General features: G+C 43.7%; 1 protein-coding gene across 1 annotated transcript in view; it reads left to right on the top strand.

Annotated features, from left to right (window-relative positions):
• LOC142214433 (uncharacterized) overlaps nucleotides 1–17,023 on the top strand; it is a 32,871-nt gene extending 15,848 nt beyond the window's left edge. Inside the window, exons 29-42 of the mRNA XM_075283380.1 lie at nucleotides 554–682; nucleotides 1,050–1,194; nucleotides 2,067–2,107; nucleotides 2,390–2,692; nucleotides 3,741–11,279; nucleotides 11,970–12,224; nucleotides 13,333–13,431; nucleotides 13,599–13,639; nucleotides 13,876–14,004; nucleotides 14,673–14,840; nucleotides 14,965–15,093; nucleotides 15,851–15,905; nucleotides 16,070–16,202; nucleotides 16,801–17,023. Coding sequence (XP_075139481.1) covers nucleotides 554–682; nucleotides 1,050–1,194; nucleotides 2,067–2,107; nucleotides 2,390–2,692; nucleotides 3,741–11,279; nucleotides 11,970–12,224; nucleotides 13,333–13,431; nucleotides 13,599–13,639; nucleotides 13,876–14,004; nucleotides 14,673–14,840; nucleotides 14,965–15,093; nucleotides 15,851–15,905; nucleotides 16,070–16,202; nucleotides 16,801–17,023 — 9,389 coding nt within the window. The remainder of the gene's footprint in view (nucleotides 1–553; nucleotides 683–1,049; nucleotides 1,195–2,066; nucleotides 2,108–2,389; nucleotides 2,693–3,740; nucleotides 11,280–11,969; nucleotides 12,225–13,332; nucleotides 13,432–13,598; nucleotides 13,640–13,875; nucleotides 14,005–14,672; nucleotides 14,841–14,964; nucleotides 15,094–15,850; nucleotides 15,906–16,069; nucleotides 16,203–16,800) is intronic.
• The last annotated feature ends 3,108 nt before the right edge of the window (nucleotides 17,024–20,131 follow it).

Genomic DNA, 20,131 nt, shown 5'->3' with positions numbered 1-20,131 from the left:
AGAATACGGGAGCCAAGGGTACAATTAATTCGGACTTTTAATAGACGATAACACTTTTCGGGGTTCTTTAAAAAGCAGATCTCTATGATGTGGCTATGCAGTCATATTTTGATGAAGGGTTGCTTTTAAAAACTCAGAAATGCGTTATCTTCTAATAAAAGTCCAAATTAATTGTACATTTCGCTCCCATCCGTATTCTTGAGAAGTGCGTCTCCTAGATTTGTCCTTGGGATATCCAGATCCCAGCTACTTCTCTCATTTGTTTACGGCTTTGATAACTTTCGACGGCCGGTACACAAGGCATATGCAACCCTCATTGAGGCAAGTTTGCCCGTGAAAACAAGGCTCTCCCCACATTGGGAAGTGTGAATATCGAAAGATCAAGAGGATAAGATTGGGGGTCCACAAGAGTTTTATACCTTGCTTCCACAGAGGAGCGCATACTTTCTGCATTTTTTTCCTCCTATACATGCATATATGTTTCTGGAAAAATTCAGATTATTTTCACAAATCACAACCATACCCTTTAAATCATCTATTTTCCCCCCTGCAGCCGTGTTTTGTGATTTCTACAACCAACAAGGCCATTGTGAATGGCACTACAAAGCATGTGGTGCTCCATGTTTGAAGACTTGCATGAACCCAACTGGTGTCTGCTTTAACAAGCTCATTGGCTTAGAAGGTAAGTGTTCCATTAATTTACCAAAAACTAACAAGTATTATGTACATAATATTAATATTCATAAAGAATGTGAACATTTCCACAATTGAAACATTAAATAGCAGTAAATAAATCCTTTATATAAAATGGATAAATGGTTGTCTCCAACCTATAAGCGGAAATACACATTATAGAGGGGGGCTTTCCTAATACATGGACTGGAGAGCTGTCTAGTTGGCGATGTCTTTGGTAGACCTGGTTCTCCATTTTGATTTGGTACCATATCATACAACAGCAGCCTCCAACAATATCCGTAAACCAGAACTGTAGACACATTAAATGTATGCTCATTTCTCATTACACCTGTGCTGATATCTCTTCACTTCAGGTTGCTACCCCACATGTCCTGAAGACCGACCATACTTTGATGAGGAGTCTATGCGTTGTGTTGCATCATGTCACTGTTATGATGAATATGGAGACGAATTCAAACCAGGAGAAAAGATGCCAGGGCCAACCAGATGTTCTCAATGGTAAGAGTGTTGGCACCTGCATTTCTACCCTATATATGGGTTTTTATATAAGTATATCTTTGGTTCTATGTCTGATCTTTGTTATAGTGAAGAGCTTCTCTCATTGGGTCGCCATTTATTACAGTCATCAAGATGAAATATTATAAGAGACGCATAGCTATCATAGCTATGATTAAGAGGTCTACCTACCTCGAAACGCGTTAGCGGTTTTTACTTCACTCTATATGTTTTCTTTCTACCACTTCGTTTGTGTCATGTATCTATTTTTTTAAGAAGATGAATTAAAGTTACGAGTTTTAAAGACTGGAGTGTTGCGGACCATTATCCTCTTTTTTTCTACCCTTCGAGTAGCTATATACTGTTTGGGGACCAGTGAAAGGGACAATATACTGTGGGGGTCAGTAAAGAGGGCAATATACTTTGTAGGGATCAGTATAAGGGGCAACATACTGTCTAGGGATCCGTATAAGGTGCAATATACTGTGTGAGGGTGAAAGGGGAGTTATACTGTGTGTGAACCAATAAAGGGGGTAGTACATTGTGTAGGCCAGTAACGGGAGTAGTATACTGTGTGGGAGCCAGTAAAGGCAGTGTTATAACGGGTCATTACAGGGGATAATATACTACGTGAGCCATTTAATGGGAGCATTATACTGCGTGTGGGCCAAATAAAGGGATTTTTTGATCTGCAAATGGGAGGCCATGTCTTCAGTTTTATTAAGGGGGGCCCCATCACAGGACCAAAGATTGTTGGATTGGGTATCCCTCATTCCCTGTCCAAAGGGTGGTGCTATTATAGTAAAAGTATCTGAAGACGTTTACATGTATCAGACTGTTAGTAATACATTGTTGTTTTTTTTTCTTATCTATAGCATGTGCCAAAAAAATGGAAGAGAATGTACCCGGGCAAAAGGTATGACGTAGTAGTATAAACTGCTGTCGGTTACGTAAACTGCGATTGATTTACTAATATTGTCTAATATAGCAAGACTAAGACTAGACAGTTTTATAATGTGCCATATCCATCACAATAGCTGATACTAGATAATAAATATGACGCTTTTTTGTCCGTCTAATCTGACGTTACACACTCTGATTTGTTGCTTACAAAGGATGTGAAAATGGATTATAATAATTTGCTGAAAATATTTATATATTTCATGTTTTTTTTGTTTTTTTTTTCTTTTTGAACTAGAATGTTGTGAATACGAAGGCAAAGAATATTTACCCGGTGACATAGTCTATTACACAGCTGATGAAATAGGCGGCTGCTTAAAAGCCATTTGTTCAGAAAATTCAACAATAGAAAGATCGATTGGCTTATGTCCAACTACCTCAGCTCCAACTACAATATGGGACTTCAGCTCAAGTTCTGAAGAACCCCCTCCTACCCCAACAACTACCCACGAAGGTGGTACAAGCACAGGAAAACCAGGCACTGTCCCTTCCACTTCGGAACCTAAGACTACCACTGGTCCTGGGTATACTACATCAGAAGGTATTCTGTCTTGGAAAATTCATGCTTTATACTACTGTGAACACAAATGCCGTTCTTTTGTTGCTACATAATTTATCTTGGTTAAAAATTGGCAGGGAGTCATGCAACAATTTATAATTAGAGATGAGTGAGTAGTACTCGATCAAGTAGATATTCGGTCGAATACTATAATATTCGAAATACTCGTACTCGATCGAGTACCACTCGCTATTCGAATGTAAAAGTTCGATGCAGAACCAGCATTGATTTGCCGAATGCTATACAGTCGGCCAATCAACGCTGGTTCTTCTCCTACCTTTAGAAGTCTTCTCCGTGCAGCTTCCCCGCGGCGTCTTCCGGCTCTGAATTCACTCTGCCAGGCATCGGGCCTGGGCAGAGCCGACTGCGCATGTCTGCTTGTAGTGCGGGCATGCGCAGGTGGCTCTGCCCAGGCCCGATGCCTGACAGAGTGAATTCAAAGCCGGAAGATGCCGCGGGGACGCTGCAAGGAGAAGACTGCTCGGAGGATCCAGCCCGACCCTCACTCGTGGACTTGGTAAGTATAATTTGATCAAATGTTGCCTACCCCTGAAATGAGCATTTTCCCCCCATAGACTATAATAGGGTTCGATATTCGATTCGAGTAGTTGAATATTGAGGGGCTACTCGAAACAAATATCGAACCTCAAACATTTTAATGTTCGCTCATCTCTATTTATAATGACATTTATAGGTAAGGTTAGGTTCACACCGGAGCCCGGATTCCGTTTGGGGATTCTATCCACCATTCCGCTTGCAGTCTTTTCTCCCTGTTTTTTTGGACGAAATCCTGGCGGACCCCATTATAGTCTTTGGGGTCTGTGGGTAACTAACCACTTATTAAGTAGATAGGGTTTCTGTTTTTTGGGACCCCAAGCGGACCTGAAGAACAGAAATCAGGTGAAGGTATGAACCTAGAGTAAGCCCCGTACGGTTTAATAGCCCTAACATGTTTCAGTGAATATAAATTTGATTAATTCTATTGCATTTAATTGTAATTTACTTACTCGATTTTTTTCATGTTTTTCAGCTAAACCTACCACTTGTGTTGAGCCATATGACTGTAAATGGTCAGAATGGTATGATGTGAGCAAACCTGAAAACAATGAAGGAGATTTTGAACGATTTGAAGATATTAAGCGCCAAGGTCATGAAGTGTGTGAACATATAAGTAAAGTGGAATGCGAAGCCACAGATCACCCTGGCACAAAAATAGAAAAATTGGGGCAAGTTGTAACATGCAATCGAAATGAAGGCCTAGTTTGTCGCCATAGCGACAATGACGAACCGTGCCTCAATTATAAAATGAGGGCGCTATGTTGTAAGGTTAGGGATTGCACAACTACTCCATCATCAACAAACGAAGAACCGATTTCAACTCCATCAATTGGAACACCGCCTCCCACAACTCCAGAACAACCAGTAACTTTGCCTCAGGTAATTACAGAAACATCAACTTCTGAAGAATTCACCACTGGTGAACTTACATCACCAGAACCAGAAACCTCAAAAACACCATCAACCACAACTTCAGGTTCACCTGGTACACCTGAGACAACTGGCACAGAGACAGTAAAAACAACATCATCTGAAGAGACCCAAACATCTGTTACACCCTCTCCAACAACAACCTGTGTGTATAAAATGGAGTGTCGGTGGACTCCATGGTATGATGGTACTAAACCTAATGCCAGAAGCGATGGAGGAGACACTGAAATTATTAAAGACATTAAAGATGGAGGACATGAATTTTGTACAAAGGATGAAGTTGAAAACAAGATAGAATGTCAAGCTATAGATGATGAAGGAAATGCTATTGCTGATAACAAACAAAAATACACCTGTGATAAGACTATTGGACTTGTGTGTCACAACAGAGATCAATTAAATAAACAGAAGTGTAAAAACTATGGAGTAAGGATGGAATGTTGTCAAAAAGTTTGCGAAAAAGTAGTAACACCAGAAGTAACTACACCTAAAACTACAGAACCAAAACCTACTACTGGTGAAACAACAACTGAAGGAACAACTGAATCAGAACCAGAACCTTCTCCAGAGCAGCCGTTGTCAACACCTTCCCCAACAACCCTCTGTGTACTTAAGATGGAATGTCGCTGGACAGAATGGTTTGATGATAATAAGCCTACCACAAAAAGTGATGGAGGAGACACTGAAAGCATTCCAGATATAAAAGCAAGTGGCAGGGAAGTTTGTGAAAGCAAAGAAGTAGAAGACAAAATTGAATGTCGAGCAGTCGACAAAGATGGTCAAGTTATTACTGAGAACAGACAAAAGTATAATTGCAGTTTGCCACATGGTGTGAGCTGCCAGAACAGAGAACAAGCAAAGAAAGAAAAATGTAACAACTACATGATGAGGGTTTTGTGTTGTGCAGAAGTTTGTGAACCCGTGTCTACAAAACCTGAAACATCTGAGCCTGTAACACAACCTGGGACTACACCCAAAGAGCCTGGAACTGAAACATCTTCCCCACCAGAAGACACAACTCCTCCTTCCACAACAACATCGGAGGTTTCAACCCCTTCTACTTCAACATCAGGAACATGCATAGAGAAAATGTACTGCCGCTGGACACAGTGGTATGATATCAGTAAGCCTTCAAAGAAAAGCGATGGCGGAGAAAGTGAAAATCCAAAAGATATAATATTAGCCGGGAATGAGATATGTACGGCAAAAGAAGTTGAACGTAAAATAGAATGTGAAGCCGTTGATAACGCAGGAGTTAAAATTGCTAATAATAAGCAAACTGTAACCTGTACCTTGGGAACCGGATTGTCTTGCCAGAACGAAGAGCAGGAAGAAGAACAACCATGTCATAATTACAGAATGAGGGTTCAGTGTTGTGAAACACATTGCGAACCGGTTGAGACATTGCCCACAACCTCAGTTACCAAACCTACTATTTCAACTCCCAAAGACTGTGACAATGAAAGAGCATTAGAATGTCGCTGGACAGATTGGTTCAATCAAAATAAACCGTCTGAAGAAATTAATGGTGGAGAAAGTGAAAATACAAAAACGTTGAAGTCTTCTGGAATCGAAGTTTGTAAGAAGGGTGAAGTCGAATATCAAATTGAGTGTAAAGATGAACAAAATTCAGAAACACCATCTAAACAAAAAACTACTTGTAATGTAAAAGATGGCTTAATTTGTAGGAATCTAGATCAATCTGGGGAAAACTGCAATGACCACAGTATAAGGATGGAATGCTGTTCAGAAAAGTTTGTGAAATCTTGTGGTGAATCAACAACCGTGCCGACAACAACTTCGGGAACCACAACTCCCTCCTCTGAAAAACCCCCTTCCCCAAGTTCAACAGAAGTCAAACCACCGACAACAAGCTGTGTAAAAAAAATGGAATGTCGTTGGACTCAATGGTATGACAACAATCCTGCCAATCCTAAAGGAAATGGAGGAGATTTTGAAAATCCTAAAGACATAATAGCTAAAGGACAAACTATTTGCAATGAAAATGAAGTTCGGAGCAGGATTGAATGTCAAGCCATTAGTAAAGATGGTACAGTAATATCAGATAATAAACAAAAATTTACTTGTGATGTGGAAACTGGATTGAGCTGCGAGAATAAAAATCAGAAGACGAAAGAAAAATGTGACAATTATAGAATACGATATGAATGTTGTGCAGAGTCCTGTGAAAACACTGACACAACACAGGCAGTTACAAGTGAAACAAGTGAGTCTCAGGAAACACCTACTGATACAAAATCCCCAACCAGTGGCCCATCCACCCCAACCACAACATCTACCACCAAAACAGAAGACACTTCTCCTCATCCTGCTACAACTACCAGCTGTGAGAAATTTAGACAGAATGAATGTCGTTGGACAAACTGGTTTAACACTGGTAAACCTTCATCTGACCCCAGTGGTGGAGACATTGAAAACCCCAAAAAGCTGAGTGCTATGGGAATTCAAGTATGTAACGAGGAAGAAGATGAAGAAGCAATTAAATGCCGAGCTGTTGATCATCCAGATAAAAAATTTGAAGATCTTGGACAAGACTCTGAATGCAGTGTGGAAAATGGATTAATTTGTCTGAACAGTAAACAACAAGGAGAAATAAAACAGTGTTTGGACTATGAATTCCAAGTTGAGTGCTGTTCCAAAAGATTTATTGAAGTTTGTGGAAAGACAACTCCCACTCCTACTTCACCATCAACTAGTGAAGTAACAAAAAGTCCTACAACAACATCCACAACAGAACCTTCAACAGACATACCAACTTCTGAGCAACCCGGAACCAAACCAGGCACTCCATCCGGAGGCACCACACCTGGTCAAACTTCTGAGCAACCCGGAACCCAACCAGGCACTCCATCTGAAGACACCACACCTGGTCAAACTTCTGAGCAACCCGGAACCCAACCAGGCACTCCATCTCAAGGCACCACACCTGGTCAAACTTCTGAGCAACCCGGAACCAAACCAGGCACTCCATCTGAAGGCACAACACCTGGTCAAACTTCTGAGCAACCCGGAACCCAACCAGGCACTCCATCTGAAGGAACCACACCTGGTCAAACATCTGAGCAACCCGGAACCCAACCAGGCACTCCATCTGAAGGCATCACACCTGGTCAAACTTCTGAGCAACCCGGAACCCAACCAGGCACTCCATCTGAAGGCACCACACCTGGTCAAACTTCTGAGCAACCCGGAACCCAACCAGGCACTCCATCTCAAGGCACCACACCTGGTCAAACTTCTGAGCAACCCGGAACCCAACCAGGCACTCCATCTGAAGGCACCACACCTGGTCAAACTTCTGAGCAACCCGGAACCCAACCAGGCACTCCATCTCAAGGCACCACACCTGGTCAAACTTCTGAGCAACCCGGAACCCAACCAGGCACTCCATCTCAAGGCACCACACCTGGTCAAACTTCTGAGCAACCCGGAACCCAACCAGGCACTCCATCTGAAGGCACCACACCTGGTCAAACTTCTGAGCAACCCGGAACCCAACCAGGCACTCCATCTGAAGGCACCACACCTGGTCAAACTTCTGAGCAACCCGGAACCCAACCAGGCACTCCATCTCAAGGCACCACACCTGGTCAAACTTCTGAGCAACCCGGAACCCAACCAGGCACTCCATCTCAAGGCACCACACCTGGTCAAACTTCTGAGCAACCCGGAACCCAACCAGGCACTCCATCTGAAGGCACCACACCTGGTCAAACTTCTGAGCAACCCGGAACCCAACCAGGCACTCCATCTCAAGGCACCACACCTGGTCAAACTTCTGAGCAACCCGGAACCCAACCAGGCACTCCATCTCAAGGCACCACACCTGGTCAAACTTCTGAGCAACCCGGAACCCAACCAGGCACTCCATCTCAAGGCACCACACCTGGTCAAACTTCTGAGCAACCCGGAACCCAACCAGGCACTCCATCTGAAGGCACCACACCTGGTCAAACTTCTGAGCAACCCGGAACCCAACCAGGCACTCCATCTGAAGGCACCACACCTGGTCAAACTTCTGAGCAACCTGGAACCAAACCAGGCACTCCATCTGTAGGGACCACACCTGGTCAAACTTCTGAGCAACCCGGAACACAACCAGGCACTCCATCTGAAGGCACCACACCTGGTCAAACTTCTGAGCAACCCGGAACCCAACCAGGCACTCCATCTCAAGGCACCACACCTGGTCAAACTTCTGAGCAACCCGGAACCCAACCAGGCACTCCATCTGAAGGCACCACACCTGGACAAACTTCTGAGCAACCTGGAACCCAACCAGGCACTCCATCTGAAGGCACCACACCTGGTCAAACTTCTGAGCAACCCGGAACCCAACCAGGCACTCCATCTCAAGGCACCACACCTGGTCAAACTTCTGAGCAACCCGGAACCCAACCAGGCACTCCATCTGAAGGCACCACACCTGGTCAAACTTCTGAGCAACCCGGAACACAACCAGGCACTCCATCTCAAGGCACCACACCTGGTCAAACTTCTGAGCAACCCGGAACCCAACCAGGCACTCCATCTCAAGGCACCACACCTGGTCAAACTTCTGAGCAACCCGGAACCCAACCAGGCACTCCATCTCAAGGCACCACACCTGGTCAAACTTCTGAGCAACCCGGAACCCAACCAGGCACTCCATCTCAAGGCACCACACCTGGTCAAACTTCTGAGCAACCCGGAACCCAACCAGGCACTCCATCTCAAGGCACCACACCTGGTCAAACTTCTGAGCAACCCGGAACCCAACCAGGCACTCCATCTCAAGGCACCACACCTGGTCAAACTTCTGAGCAACCCGGAACCCAACCAGGCACTCCATCTGTAGGCACGACACCTGGTCAAACTTCTGAGCAACCCGGAACCCAACCAGGCACTCCATCTGAAGGCACCACACCTGGTCAAACTTCTGAGCAACCCGGAACCCAACCAGGCACTCCATCTGAAGGCACCACACCTGGTCAAACTTCTGAGCAACCGGGAACGCAACCAGGCACTCCATCTGGAGGCACCACACCTGGTCAAACTTCTGAGCAACCTGGAACCCAACCAGGCACTCCATCTGGAGGCACCACACCTGGTCAAACTTCTGAGCAACCTGGAACCCAACCAGGCACTCCATCTGGAGGCACCACACCTGGTCAAACTTCTGAGCAACCCGGAACCCAACCAGGCACTCCATCTCAAGACACCACACCTGGTCAAACTTCTGAGCAACCCGGAACCCAACCAGGCACTCCATCTCAAGGCACCACACCTGGTCAAACTTCTGAGCAACCCGGAACCCAACCAGGCACTCCATCAGAAGGTACCACACCTGGTCAAACTTCTGAGCAACCCGGAACCCAACCAGGCACTCCATCTGAAGGCACCACACCTGGTCAAACTTCTGAGCAACCCGGAACCCAACCAGGCACTCCATCTGAAGGCACCACACCTGGTCAAACTTCTGAGCAACCCGGAACCCAACCAGGCACTCCATCTGGAGGCACCACACCTGGTCAAACTTCTGAGCAACCTGGAACCCAACCAGGCACTCCATCTGAAGGCACAACACCTGGTCAAACTTCTGAGCAACCCGGAACCCAACCAGGCACTCTATCTGAAGGCACCACACCTGGTCAAACTTCTGAGCAACCTGGAACCCAACCAGGCACTCCATCTCAAGGCACCACACCTGGTCAAACTTCTGAGCAACCCGGAACCCAACCAGGCACTCCATCTCAAGGCACCACACCTGGTCAAACTTCTGAGCAACCCGGAACCCAACCAGGCACTCCATCTCAAGGCACCACACCTGGTCAAACTTCTGAGCAACCCGGAACCCAACCAGGCACTCCATCTGAAGGCACCACACCTGGTCAAACTTCTGAGCAACCCGGAACCCAACCAGGCACTCCATCTCAAGGCACCACACCTGGTCAAACTTCTGAGCAACCCGGAACCCAACCAGGCACTCCATCTGAAGGCACCACACCTGGTCAAACTTCTGAGCAACCTGGAACCCAACCAGGCACTCCATCTGAAGGCACCACACCTGGTCAAACTTCTGAGCAACCTGGAACCCAACCAGGCACTCCATCTCAAGGCACCACACCTGGTCAAACTTCTGAGCAACCTGGAACCCAACCAGGCACTCCATCTGAAGGCACCACACCTGGTCAAACTTCTGAGCAACCTGGAACCCAACCAGGCACTCCATCTGAAGGCACCACACCTGGTCAAACTTCTGAGCAACCCGGAACCCAACCAGGCACTCCATCTCAAGGCACCACACCTGGTCAAACTTCTGAGCAACCTGGAACCCAACCAGGCACTCCATCTCAAGGCACCACACCTGGTCAAACGTCTGAGCAACCCGGAACCAAACCAGGCACTCCATCTGAAGGCACCACACCTGGTCAAACTTCTGAGCAACCCGGAACCCAACCAGGCACTCCATCTGGAGGCACCACACCTGGTCAAACTTCTGAGCAACCTGGAACCCAACCAGGCACTCCATCTGAAGGCACCACACCTGGTCAAACTTCTGAGCAACCCGGAACCCAACCAGGCACTCCATCTGAAGGCACCACACCTGGTCAAACTTCTGAGCAACCCGGAACCAAACCAGGCACTCCTACATACCCTACTTCACCATCAAACTGTAAAGTACTGAGGGACAAAGAATGTCGCTGGACAAAATGGTTTAATACAGATAAACCATCTTCAGACGCTAGTGGTGAAGAGAAAGAAACTTTACAAAAACTGCAATTTTTGGGAACAGAAGTCTGTAAAAATGAAGAAGTTGAAAATGACATTGAGTGCAAGTCTGAAGGATCTCCAGGTTCTTATCAGAATTCTGAACAGGTAGTGACTTGCAATGTGAAAGATGGTTTAACTTGTAAGAACAAACAGCAAGCAGATGGACAGTGCCTTGACCATGCTATACGCTTTGAATGCTGTTCTAAAATATTTGTTGAGAAGTGTGGAGAGCCTGAACAGACAACACCATCATCTGAACCCACAACAAAATGTTTCTGCAAAGTTAATGATAAGGTGTATACTCCAGGTAAGATTCAGTATTTGGACCTCTGAATAGTTATTATTTATGGTTATTGCATTCTGGATTACAGTTTTTTTTTTATTTTTCATAGTCCTGCAAACACTATTTTCATAATAAGCTTGTAGAAAAGATGTGGACAGGAGGTTTTATGAAAGCATGCAAAGTCCCTGCAACTTCCTTTGAAGTATAAAACTTTTGCATGCAATGCGCTTCTATAGGGTGCCAATGATGGTGCCACCATACTAAATTATTCTCTTCTAGAAGCAATTCTTGTAGGGTAGAAGATCATATATAAATATATATATATATATATCATCCTATTGAGTATTCTACAACATATATATTTTTTGTTATAGATTTACCAGAAAAATTTGCCTCTATATATCTGGTATACAGAGATATGATAGTGACCATAGTAATCTTTGAGTGCTGCGTTACAGCACTGTACAGAGCGGCAATACATTTCAGATCATGAGCATTTCATAAGGTTGGAAAATCCAGAATGTATTTATTTGTAAGGCACAATAGGCCTATGCCTATAGGCATTATGGAGGATGGTTTGCTTATGGAGGCTTGACCTACCTATGCTAGATAATCAATAAAATGAATGAATGAATGAATGAACTATACTACAACTTTTATTCACATATCTTATAATATTATCTCCTACAATGTTTTATAATTCCTATTTTTCAGGTGAAATGATTTACACCGCATACGACCATGAAGGTTGCGCATTCCATGCATTTTGTGGGGACTCATGTGAAATCAAGCATTCAGTAGGAGATTGTCCCACCCCAACTCCAACTACAACTACTTCAGGAGAACTGACCAGCATAAAAGATGTTGGTACTTCCAAAGACAAAATGACTAGGCCACCCAAGACAACCAAAAAACCTGGTACACCTGGTACTACAGAATCTAATGAATGGGAACCGTCAACAGAAACGCGTAAGTACAAACCTAATAACCTAGTACGGTGTTGTGATACAAGGAATGTGATTGTTAATCAATGGCAAAATTGTGTAGATCACATTTCACCGATGAAGTATAAATTTGGAAAGGAAATGTCTGATAAAAGATGTCTGTTACCCTGCAAGTGCCGACCATGACTCAGGAGATAGAGCACCCCCAAGTCCTTAACACTTTTAGGTTCTTCTTATCCCTAATGACGGTACATAAGGGCTCATTCACACAGAGTTTTTTGGCATTGGATTTTGAGGCGGAATCCGCCTCAAAACCCACTGCCAAAAATGGCTCCCATTGACTTCAATGGGAGCCGCTCGCTTCTTTTTTCCGCTAGCTAGTAGAGGAAAATAGAAGCGACATGCCCCTTCTTTCCACGGCGTCCGTGGCGCAAGGCTGCCTCCTGATTAGGCCCATTCATTCGGGTCTAATCCGGAGCAGAATGCCATGACAGGATGCCGGTGCACATCACCGGCATCCCATCGTGGCTAGCCATGCGGAATGTTCACACGCGGACATACCCTTCTGGTGCTACTTATCAGTATAATTATTCTACCCTAGCAGCAATGTCTTGGGACGGTATTATCTCTTATACACTGTATTTATGTAGCAGATTCTACACTTCACTACTCTGGTTATGTAGACAAAATGCCACATGACAACCAGCCGAAACAAGATGTTCTGAGATCTTACAGTTTAGAGGGATTAGGGGGCAGTAATGAAGCCGAAGGTAATTTGGACGATACCTGCTTCTTTTAATGGTTCCAAATTACTTCAGATGTTTGGGATTCTTTCTGATGAAATAGACAAATTCAATGATTTAGATGAGTGGCTTCTCTTTTCTGGGTCTTTTCCAATCGGCACTACCCTATGGTCCCACCCATATTCAATATGGATAGCCCTCACCATATGATTAGGCAATGTCTTCTTTAAATTTCCAAATTACAATATAAGAATCACATATGATCAAGGGCGGTCACCATATGCCGGCCAAATATGACACTAAGGTAACTGATAAAACTGTTGCATTGATATTAGTAGTCAGTTATATACTGTGTAATGTGTATTATGACCGTACATGTTTACTTTGCAGCATGTGGACCATGTGAATGCTTGATGCCCAACTGCAGTACAGGATATCGTGTGGTGTCTAAGATGCCGCCAGGTGCCTGCTGTGCCACCATCACATGCGGTATGTACCATTTACTACTTACAGTATCATACAGTATGTCTTATGAGGGATTGTGAAAAACAATTTAAAATTTTGCTAATTTAATAACCTGTACATGTAAATTATACAATATGATGTTGCAAATTTGGAAAATATTGGCACAAACCATTTTTTGTATTCTTTTCCAGAACCCGACTCAGTCTGTGTAGTGGAGGATGCCATATATATGGTATGTATATATGAACCAAAAATCTAACTTCGCTATATCATTCTGCCAATGGCACCGCTGGCACCAGGATGTATATAAGACCTTCATTTGTTTTACGTTTACGAAGGTTTGGCTCATTGTAGGGGGTCATACAGTATACAAAAGTGTCTACTCCATGAGGGTCCACCTATACAACACATAAAGAAAGACCTATATGATGACTATTTTCTTACCCTGTATTCTATATTCTTGTACAGCCTGGATCCACCATCCCACAAGCTAAGAACGCGTGCCAGAAATGTGAGTGCGCTAAAGATGAGAAGGATGAATCTGGTTTCTATGCAGTAAAATGTGAGGAACTTTCCTGTGACAAGACTTGTGAGAAGGTGAGTGGACATATTATTGTGGCCTGTGCATAGTGGAAGAACACGTAGTGCAGTAGGACCACACCATAGGCTGTTTTAACCAAATTCAGTATCATTTCAACTAGCGTGCCGCATGTAATGTGCCCACATGAAGTATGTTGCTTTAACCATGCCTGAGGAAGGGATGTTAGAAAAATCCCAAAAGCTTGCAATCTGTCATCATTTTTATTTAGCCATTAAAAAAGGTATCAACTACTGAAGACTCTCCAATTTTTTGTATTAGAAAAGGAATTTATCACCGTTTTTTATTTATTTCTGTAGTTTTTACTTTATTATCTGCACATCTTGCCTGAGCTCCTGTTAACATGAGCCGTGTTATATTCCACCTGATAGTTGAGCATTGTCAGCTTTGCCGGGATGTTCCCTGTTTGCAGAGATATTGGTACCATTAGTTTCAGTACTGATATCACTGCATTGTCAGACGGTCTCAGTGTCATCACTGGGGGTGGTGAGGAAGGCCCCCTGACGGTACATTTCTTGAGACTTAAATTTGCAAATATTCATATTAAAAAAAAAAAAATTCTGTTGACACATTGACTTTAAAAGACTACCGTGTCATCCCCTTCGGCTCTTACCTGTCTCATATAAGATGATGCTTCTCTGATCACTGTCCTGGCTGTTTCATTCAGGGCTTTGAATATGCCGAAAAGGCAGGCGAATGCTGTGGTGAATGCGTACCCAAGCAATGTACCATTAAGAAGGCAAAGGTAGAGACTGAAGACAGCACACAAACTGGTCAGACCCAACAGGAAGAAAGTGGAGAAAGTGGAGAAGAGGGCACACAAATTCTGATCCAGGTAAGTGCAAAAACATCCCTGCCCCGGTCCTACCATGTTGAATGACACTGTCCTAAAACTTACAAAGTGGCCATTACTTATTATCTCTATTTTAACTTTTTTTTTTTTTTTTTTACATTTTTAGATTGGAGACACCTATCGTCCCGAAGGAGACAAATGCAGTTACTATGAGTGCGATGAGGAAGATGGCAAACCTGTTTTGACCAAAGTGAAGAAAGTCTGCCAAGAGTTGGACATCGACAAATGCGAGGAGGTAGAGCAATATTACCTGTATATAAAGTCACAATTCATGGGGACTCTAATATTGTAGTATTTGTATATCACGTCTGAAATTTATTTTACTATTAACCTCCATTATGTGTTCAGTGACTTGTTCCCAAAAAAATTGTAGAATTTTTATAATAAGAGATTTGCTCACCTTGACTCCTCTTCTTCACAGCTTTTCCAGAATGTGTGATGGCCACCAGATTTTATCCCAGTGTTCCGTAGCGATAGTGTGGTCTACTTTTTAGGATTAAGAGTCACCTCTCACATTAAACATGGTGTCTGATCCGCCAACATCATGTTATAGAGCAGGCGGAGTAGAAAACTTGCCTTAGTGATTGAAATCCATGCACTTTCTAAGCTTAGGAGACCAAGAGCTATCTCTTTGTGGATGCTAAAAAAACAGGGGTAGGCGGTCAATTTTAGAGATTTCGGTCAAAAAGTTATAAGTTATACTGAACCCTTGCCCAAAAACCAATATGGTAGTCTGCTAAGCTCTATAACATGTCAATAGGTTACTGGTCTTAAGGAAAAGTTGTTTGTGTTCATCATTCCCTTGTTGTGGCAGCATAGCCAAGGACTTGGGTTTCCACCATACCATAGATGGGAACATCTATCGTCTTTCCTACCATGATCGTTATCATGCCCATAACGTTTTGCAGAGCAAACAGTTTTTTTTTCACAAAAATTTAAGATGATATTTTATTGCATACTTAATGTAATACTAAATTGTTTTTTTCTTCTAGGGCTCAGTTAAATCTGATGAAGATGGCTGCTGTCAGACATGCACACTTAAGACAGGCAAGTACATTATTACAACACGCTAAGATTTCATGTCTTTCTCAAATGGTAGCCTTATGTATTGTCAGTGGGGATCCAATTTGGAGACAATCTATATTAACAGACCTAAAGAACTTGGGTGTAGCAAATATTTGCCCATATTAATCAATTCTATTTCTTTGCAGAAGTGAAGGTGGTTGAAAAGCCCGTACTCGAAAACTGCAGCTCTCGCAAGAACAAGACGTTATTGAAAGATGGTGACTGTGTACTTGAGGTGGATCTCACATACTGCGGAGGACCTTGTATGGGAATATCAATGTAAGTGACTATAGCTAGACCATAAATTGATAAAATTTCAGGTTTCACATTTCATGCATACATTATGGACATCTTCTGATGAGGACAGATTTTGCATTGGGACCCAGGAACCTTATGTTACACCTCTGGCGATAAACAGGCCATGTGACACATGAACGTGACAGCATTAGCCTATGATGTGGAAGCGGCACCGTACTCTTTCGAGCATCTTTTCATTGGGGTGCTGGACCCCCTACCAATCAGTTATTGATAGCCTATTCTAAGCATCTGTCATCAGTGTCTAAATCCTAAAATATCCCTTTAAGGCTCATCCAATACTGGTGTGCTATAGTTTATTACAATCACCTAAGTTGGAATGGGCTGCCCATAGACTTCTATAGGTCCCTACTATACCCTACCATTATTGGCTTCTGGTTTGATTTAAAGGTCTTTTTTGTTGGACTCCATTGTTACTAAGGCTACTAAGGACAGTTACACCTATGGACCAAAGGTTCATAGATCATGAGGCTGATATTCAATTTTTGAGAACTAAATCCATGCTGCACCTTGGAAACTAATGATCACTCTATTAATGGTCCTCGTATGTCTATATTTGCAGGTACTCAGCAGAATCTCAAGATATGGCTCACACGTGTAGCTGCTGTACAGAACTTGAGGTGGCTGTAAAGACGGTACAATTGATGTGTGCCAATGGTAAGCGCAAAGTCCATCACTACAAAGATGTGGTTAAATGTGGCTGCTCGCTAGCTACCTGCGAACCTGTCAAGGCTTCTGAGAGTAAAGAAATCCAGCAAATCACCACTAGACGAAGAAGAAGATGAACGCAAATCCAGAGAGCAAGACAGCAATATAACGCTTTTTGAATAGTCAACTTGACTAAATTCCCCTGATGATTTTCCTTTTATTGTCTACATACTGCTACCCCATAGTCTGGCGCTGGATAGAGAACGCGTGTAAAGGTCATACATGCAAATTCCAGCATTCCCTGTAAAAAGCTTTATGTTGTTACTTGCTTTCTTATGCTTATTATTCCTTGTATATGTACTTGCCATTAAACTATAGAAATCAATGTGCAACCATTTGTCTTGGGTCCATTTTTTCACATCTTCCTAATGTCATGCTTCCAATGTCAGACTCTATAGCAGTTGAGATACAATCCTTTATTACCTATGGAAAAATGAAAGGACTTAGTTTTCACATATTATTTTGGGCTTCATAAGCATGTGGTAATACATTGAACAAGATGCTGGGCCTTCAGATACCCTATTGCTTGTCCAAACTGAACCCCAACCTTTTATGATGTTCATAGAGATGCTCTAAAGCCAAATGCATGGGGGGCAGGCTTGGTCTAGCCCACAGGTGAGCCCCCAGTGGACCCCTGAACCAAGTGGGTCCCCAGCTTACCCTGCCATGGCGTATTACTCTCACCGGGGCATATTTATTAGGCCTTGTATGCAGGTTTCTAGTTGGGCCATCAGTCCCACCAGGTTTACCATCATCTTTCCAGATTTCTGAGTATAAAGGTGATATTAGCTGGCGTATATTTTGCCTCCGGCCGTGAAGACTGGCATGAGGAGTCATCATAAGTCCAGGCCACTGTTCTTCATACAGATACTCATCGTACACCATTGAACCAGGCTATGGTTCAGTATAAAAATACTTGATAGATTATTTAAGAAATTGCTCGGTTTATTTTTATACACTGCAGACACATTGAGGGCTGAGATGACATCTTGGGGCAGAGTTTCCCAACCTTTTCAGACTTGGAAAAAAAAACAAACACATTTTTTGAAATTACAGCTGGAACCACAACAAAACTATATGCATTATACTGTTGCAGTTTTGATGCAAATTGTGACTGCATCTCAACTGCAACATGTGAATGTATCCTCACTACACCATCCTATACATTCCACCCAGCACATACAAAAAAATCATCTTTTATCATCACCAAGCTCCCTCAGTGGCCCCAAATAGTATCATGTTCCCCAGTGGCCCATCACACAGTACATGCTGCCTAGTAGTCCTCAGACACATAATAATGCTTTCTATTGGCCCCCAAACACCAAATAATGCTCCCCAGTGGCCCCCGAGCAAGTTGCAATACTCCCTAATGGCCCCTGGGCAAGTAGCAATACCCCCTAATGGCCCCCAGGGAAGAATCTATGTTCTCCAGTAGCCCCCAGACAAATAATAATGCCCCCAGTTGGCCTGCAGAGAAATTATAATGTCCCGAGTGGCCCCCAGGCAAGTAATAATGACACCCAGTGGCCCCCAGTCATCTAGAAATGTCCCCCAGTGGCTCCCTGACAATTAATAATGTCCTTAGTGGCCCCAGGAACATAATGTCTCCCATAGGCCCCAGTCACATAATAACTGCCCCCAGACGAGTACTAATGTCCCTCTGCAGTCTCCTGACAACTAACAATGTCCCCCAGTGGCCCCACACTCTAGTTGTGATATGTGACAAGCTTTGTGATCCTCCAGCAGGTCTTCATCAGACATCACTAGCTGATCTATCAGCAATAGAGCAGGAAGCTAAAGCCCTGCTGCTCCATTCTATTCAACTACATCAGCGTCCTAAACATGGCAATCTAGTTAAAAGGAGGCATGAGACCATTTCCCCATCAGATTCCCCTGGGGGGTCTCCGTGGAGGCTGACATGACATCTAGGTGCAGAATTAGGCCATTCAGTATTCCTTCCCATTTTCTCAGACTCGCTGCACTACAATCGATCTGCTGCTGTGTGACCACTTATTCCTCACAAAGCTAAAAGAGCCAGGGCAAGAGCCAGGCAGAAGTCTATTGACAGGCCCTCAGGAGCAGGGATGGTTTTAGACAAAATGGGGCCCTGGGCAAAATTAAAAGCGGGGCCCCAAATCCTGACACACCAACCACACCGTCATATTTATTCATTTCAGATGTCAAGGCTGCACTTACTGTGGCATTGATATAGTCTTTAGACAGTAAATTAGCGGACATTTTCTTGTGGCCTGTGGGCAATGTGCAGTTGGCTTTGCCCGAGGCCTACAAGTTTCACCGCCTGCGCCAGAAGAAGACGCATGAAGAGGACGTTCCAGAAGAAGATGGAGGCTGCACTGGAGAGTTCTCTTGCAGCACTGTAGACGCCCTCAGTGCTGTTTGAGCGCTGGGGCCCGCCTCCAGTGCTGCAAGAGAACTCATTTGCATACCGACAGGAAACAGAATTTTAACCGAACAGCGGGGCGAAGAAGACATCTAAAGGTAGGAGAAGAATAGCCTTTCTTAAGGCTAGTCCGACGTGTCAACGAAAAATAAAAAGTTTTTAATGGTAGAATCCTTTTAAAAGATTAGGAAAAAATTGTAAACATATACAGTCCTATGAAAAAGTTTGGGCACCCCTATTAATCTTAATCATTTTTAGTTCTAAATATTTTGGTATTTGCAACAGCCATGTCAGTTTGATATATCTAATAACTGATGGACACAGTACTATTTCAGGATTGAAATGAGGTTTATTGTACTAACAGAAAATGTGCAATATGCATTAAACCAAAATTTGACCGGTGCAAAAGTATGGGCACCTCAACAGAAAAGTGACATTAATATTTAGTAGATCCTCCTTTTGCAAAGATAACAGCCTCTAGTCGCTTCCTGTAGCTTTTAATCAGTTCCTGGATCCTGGATAAAGGTATTTTGGACAAACAATTCAAGTTCAGTTACGTTAGATGGTCGCCGAGCATGGACAGCCCGCTTCAAATCATCCCACAGATGTTCAATGATATTCAGGTCTGGGGACTGGGATGGCCATTCCAGAACATTGTAATTGTTCCTCTGCATGAATGCCTGAGTCGATTTGGAGCAGTGTTTTGGATCATTGTCTTGCTGAAATATCCATCCCCGGCGTAACTTCAACTTCGTCACTGATTCTTGAACATTATTCTCAAGAA

The sequence above is a fragment of the Leptodactylus fuscus genome, chromosome 7 (assembly GCF_031893055.1).
Source record: "Leptodactylus fuscus isolate aLepFus1 chromosome 7, aLepFus1.hap2, whole genome shotgun sequence".
NCBI classification, from domain to species: Eukaryota; Metazoa; Chordata; class Amphibia; order Anura; family Leptodactylidae; genus Leptodactylus; species Leptodactylus fuscus.
Note: the sequence above shows the minus strand (reverse complement) of the source record. Positions and strands in the feature narration are given on the sequence as shown.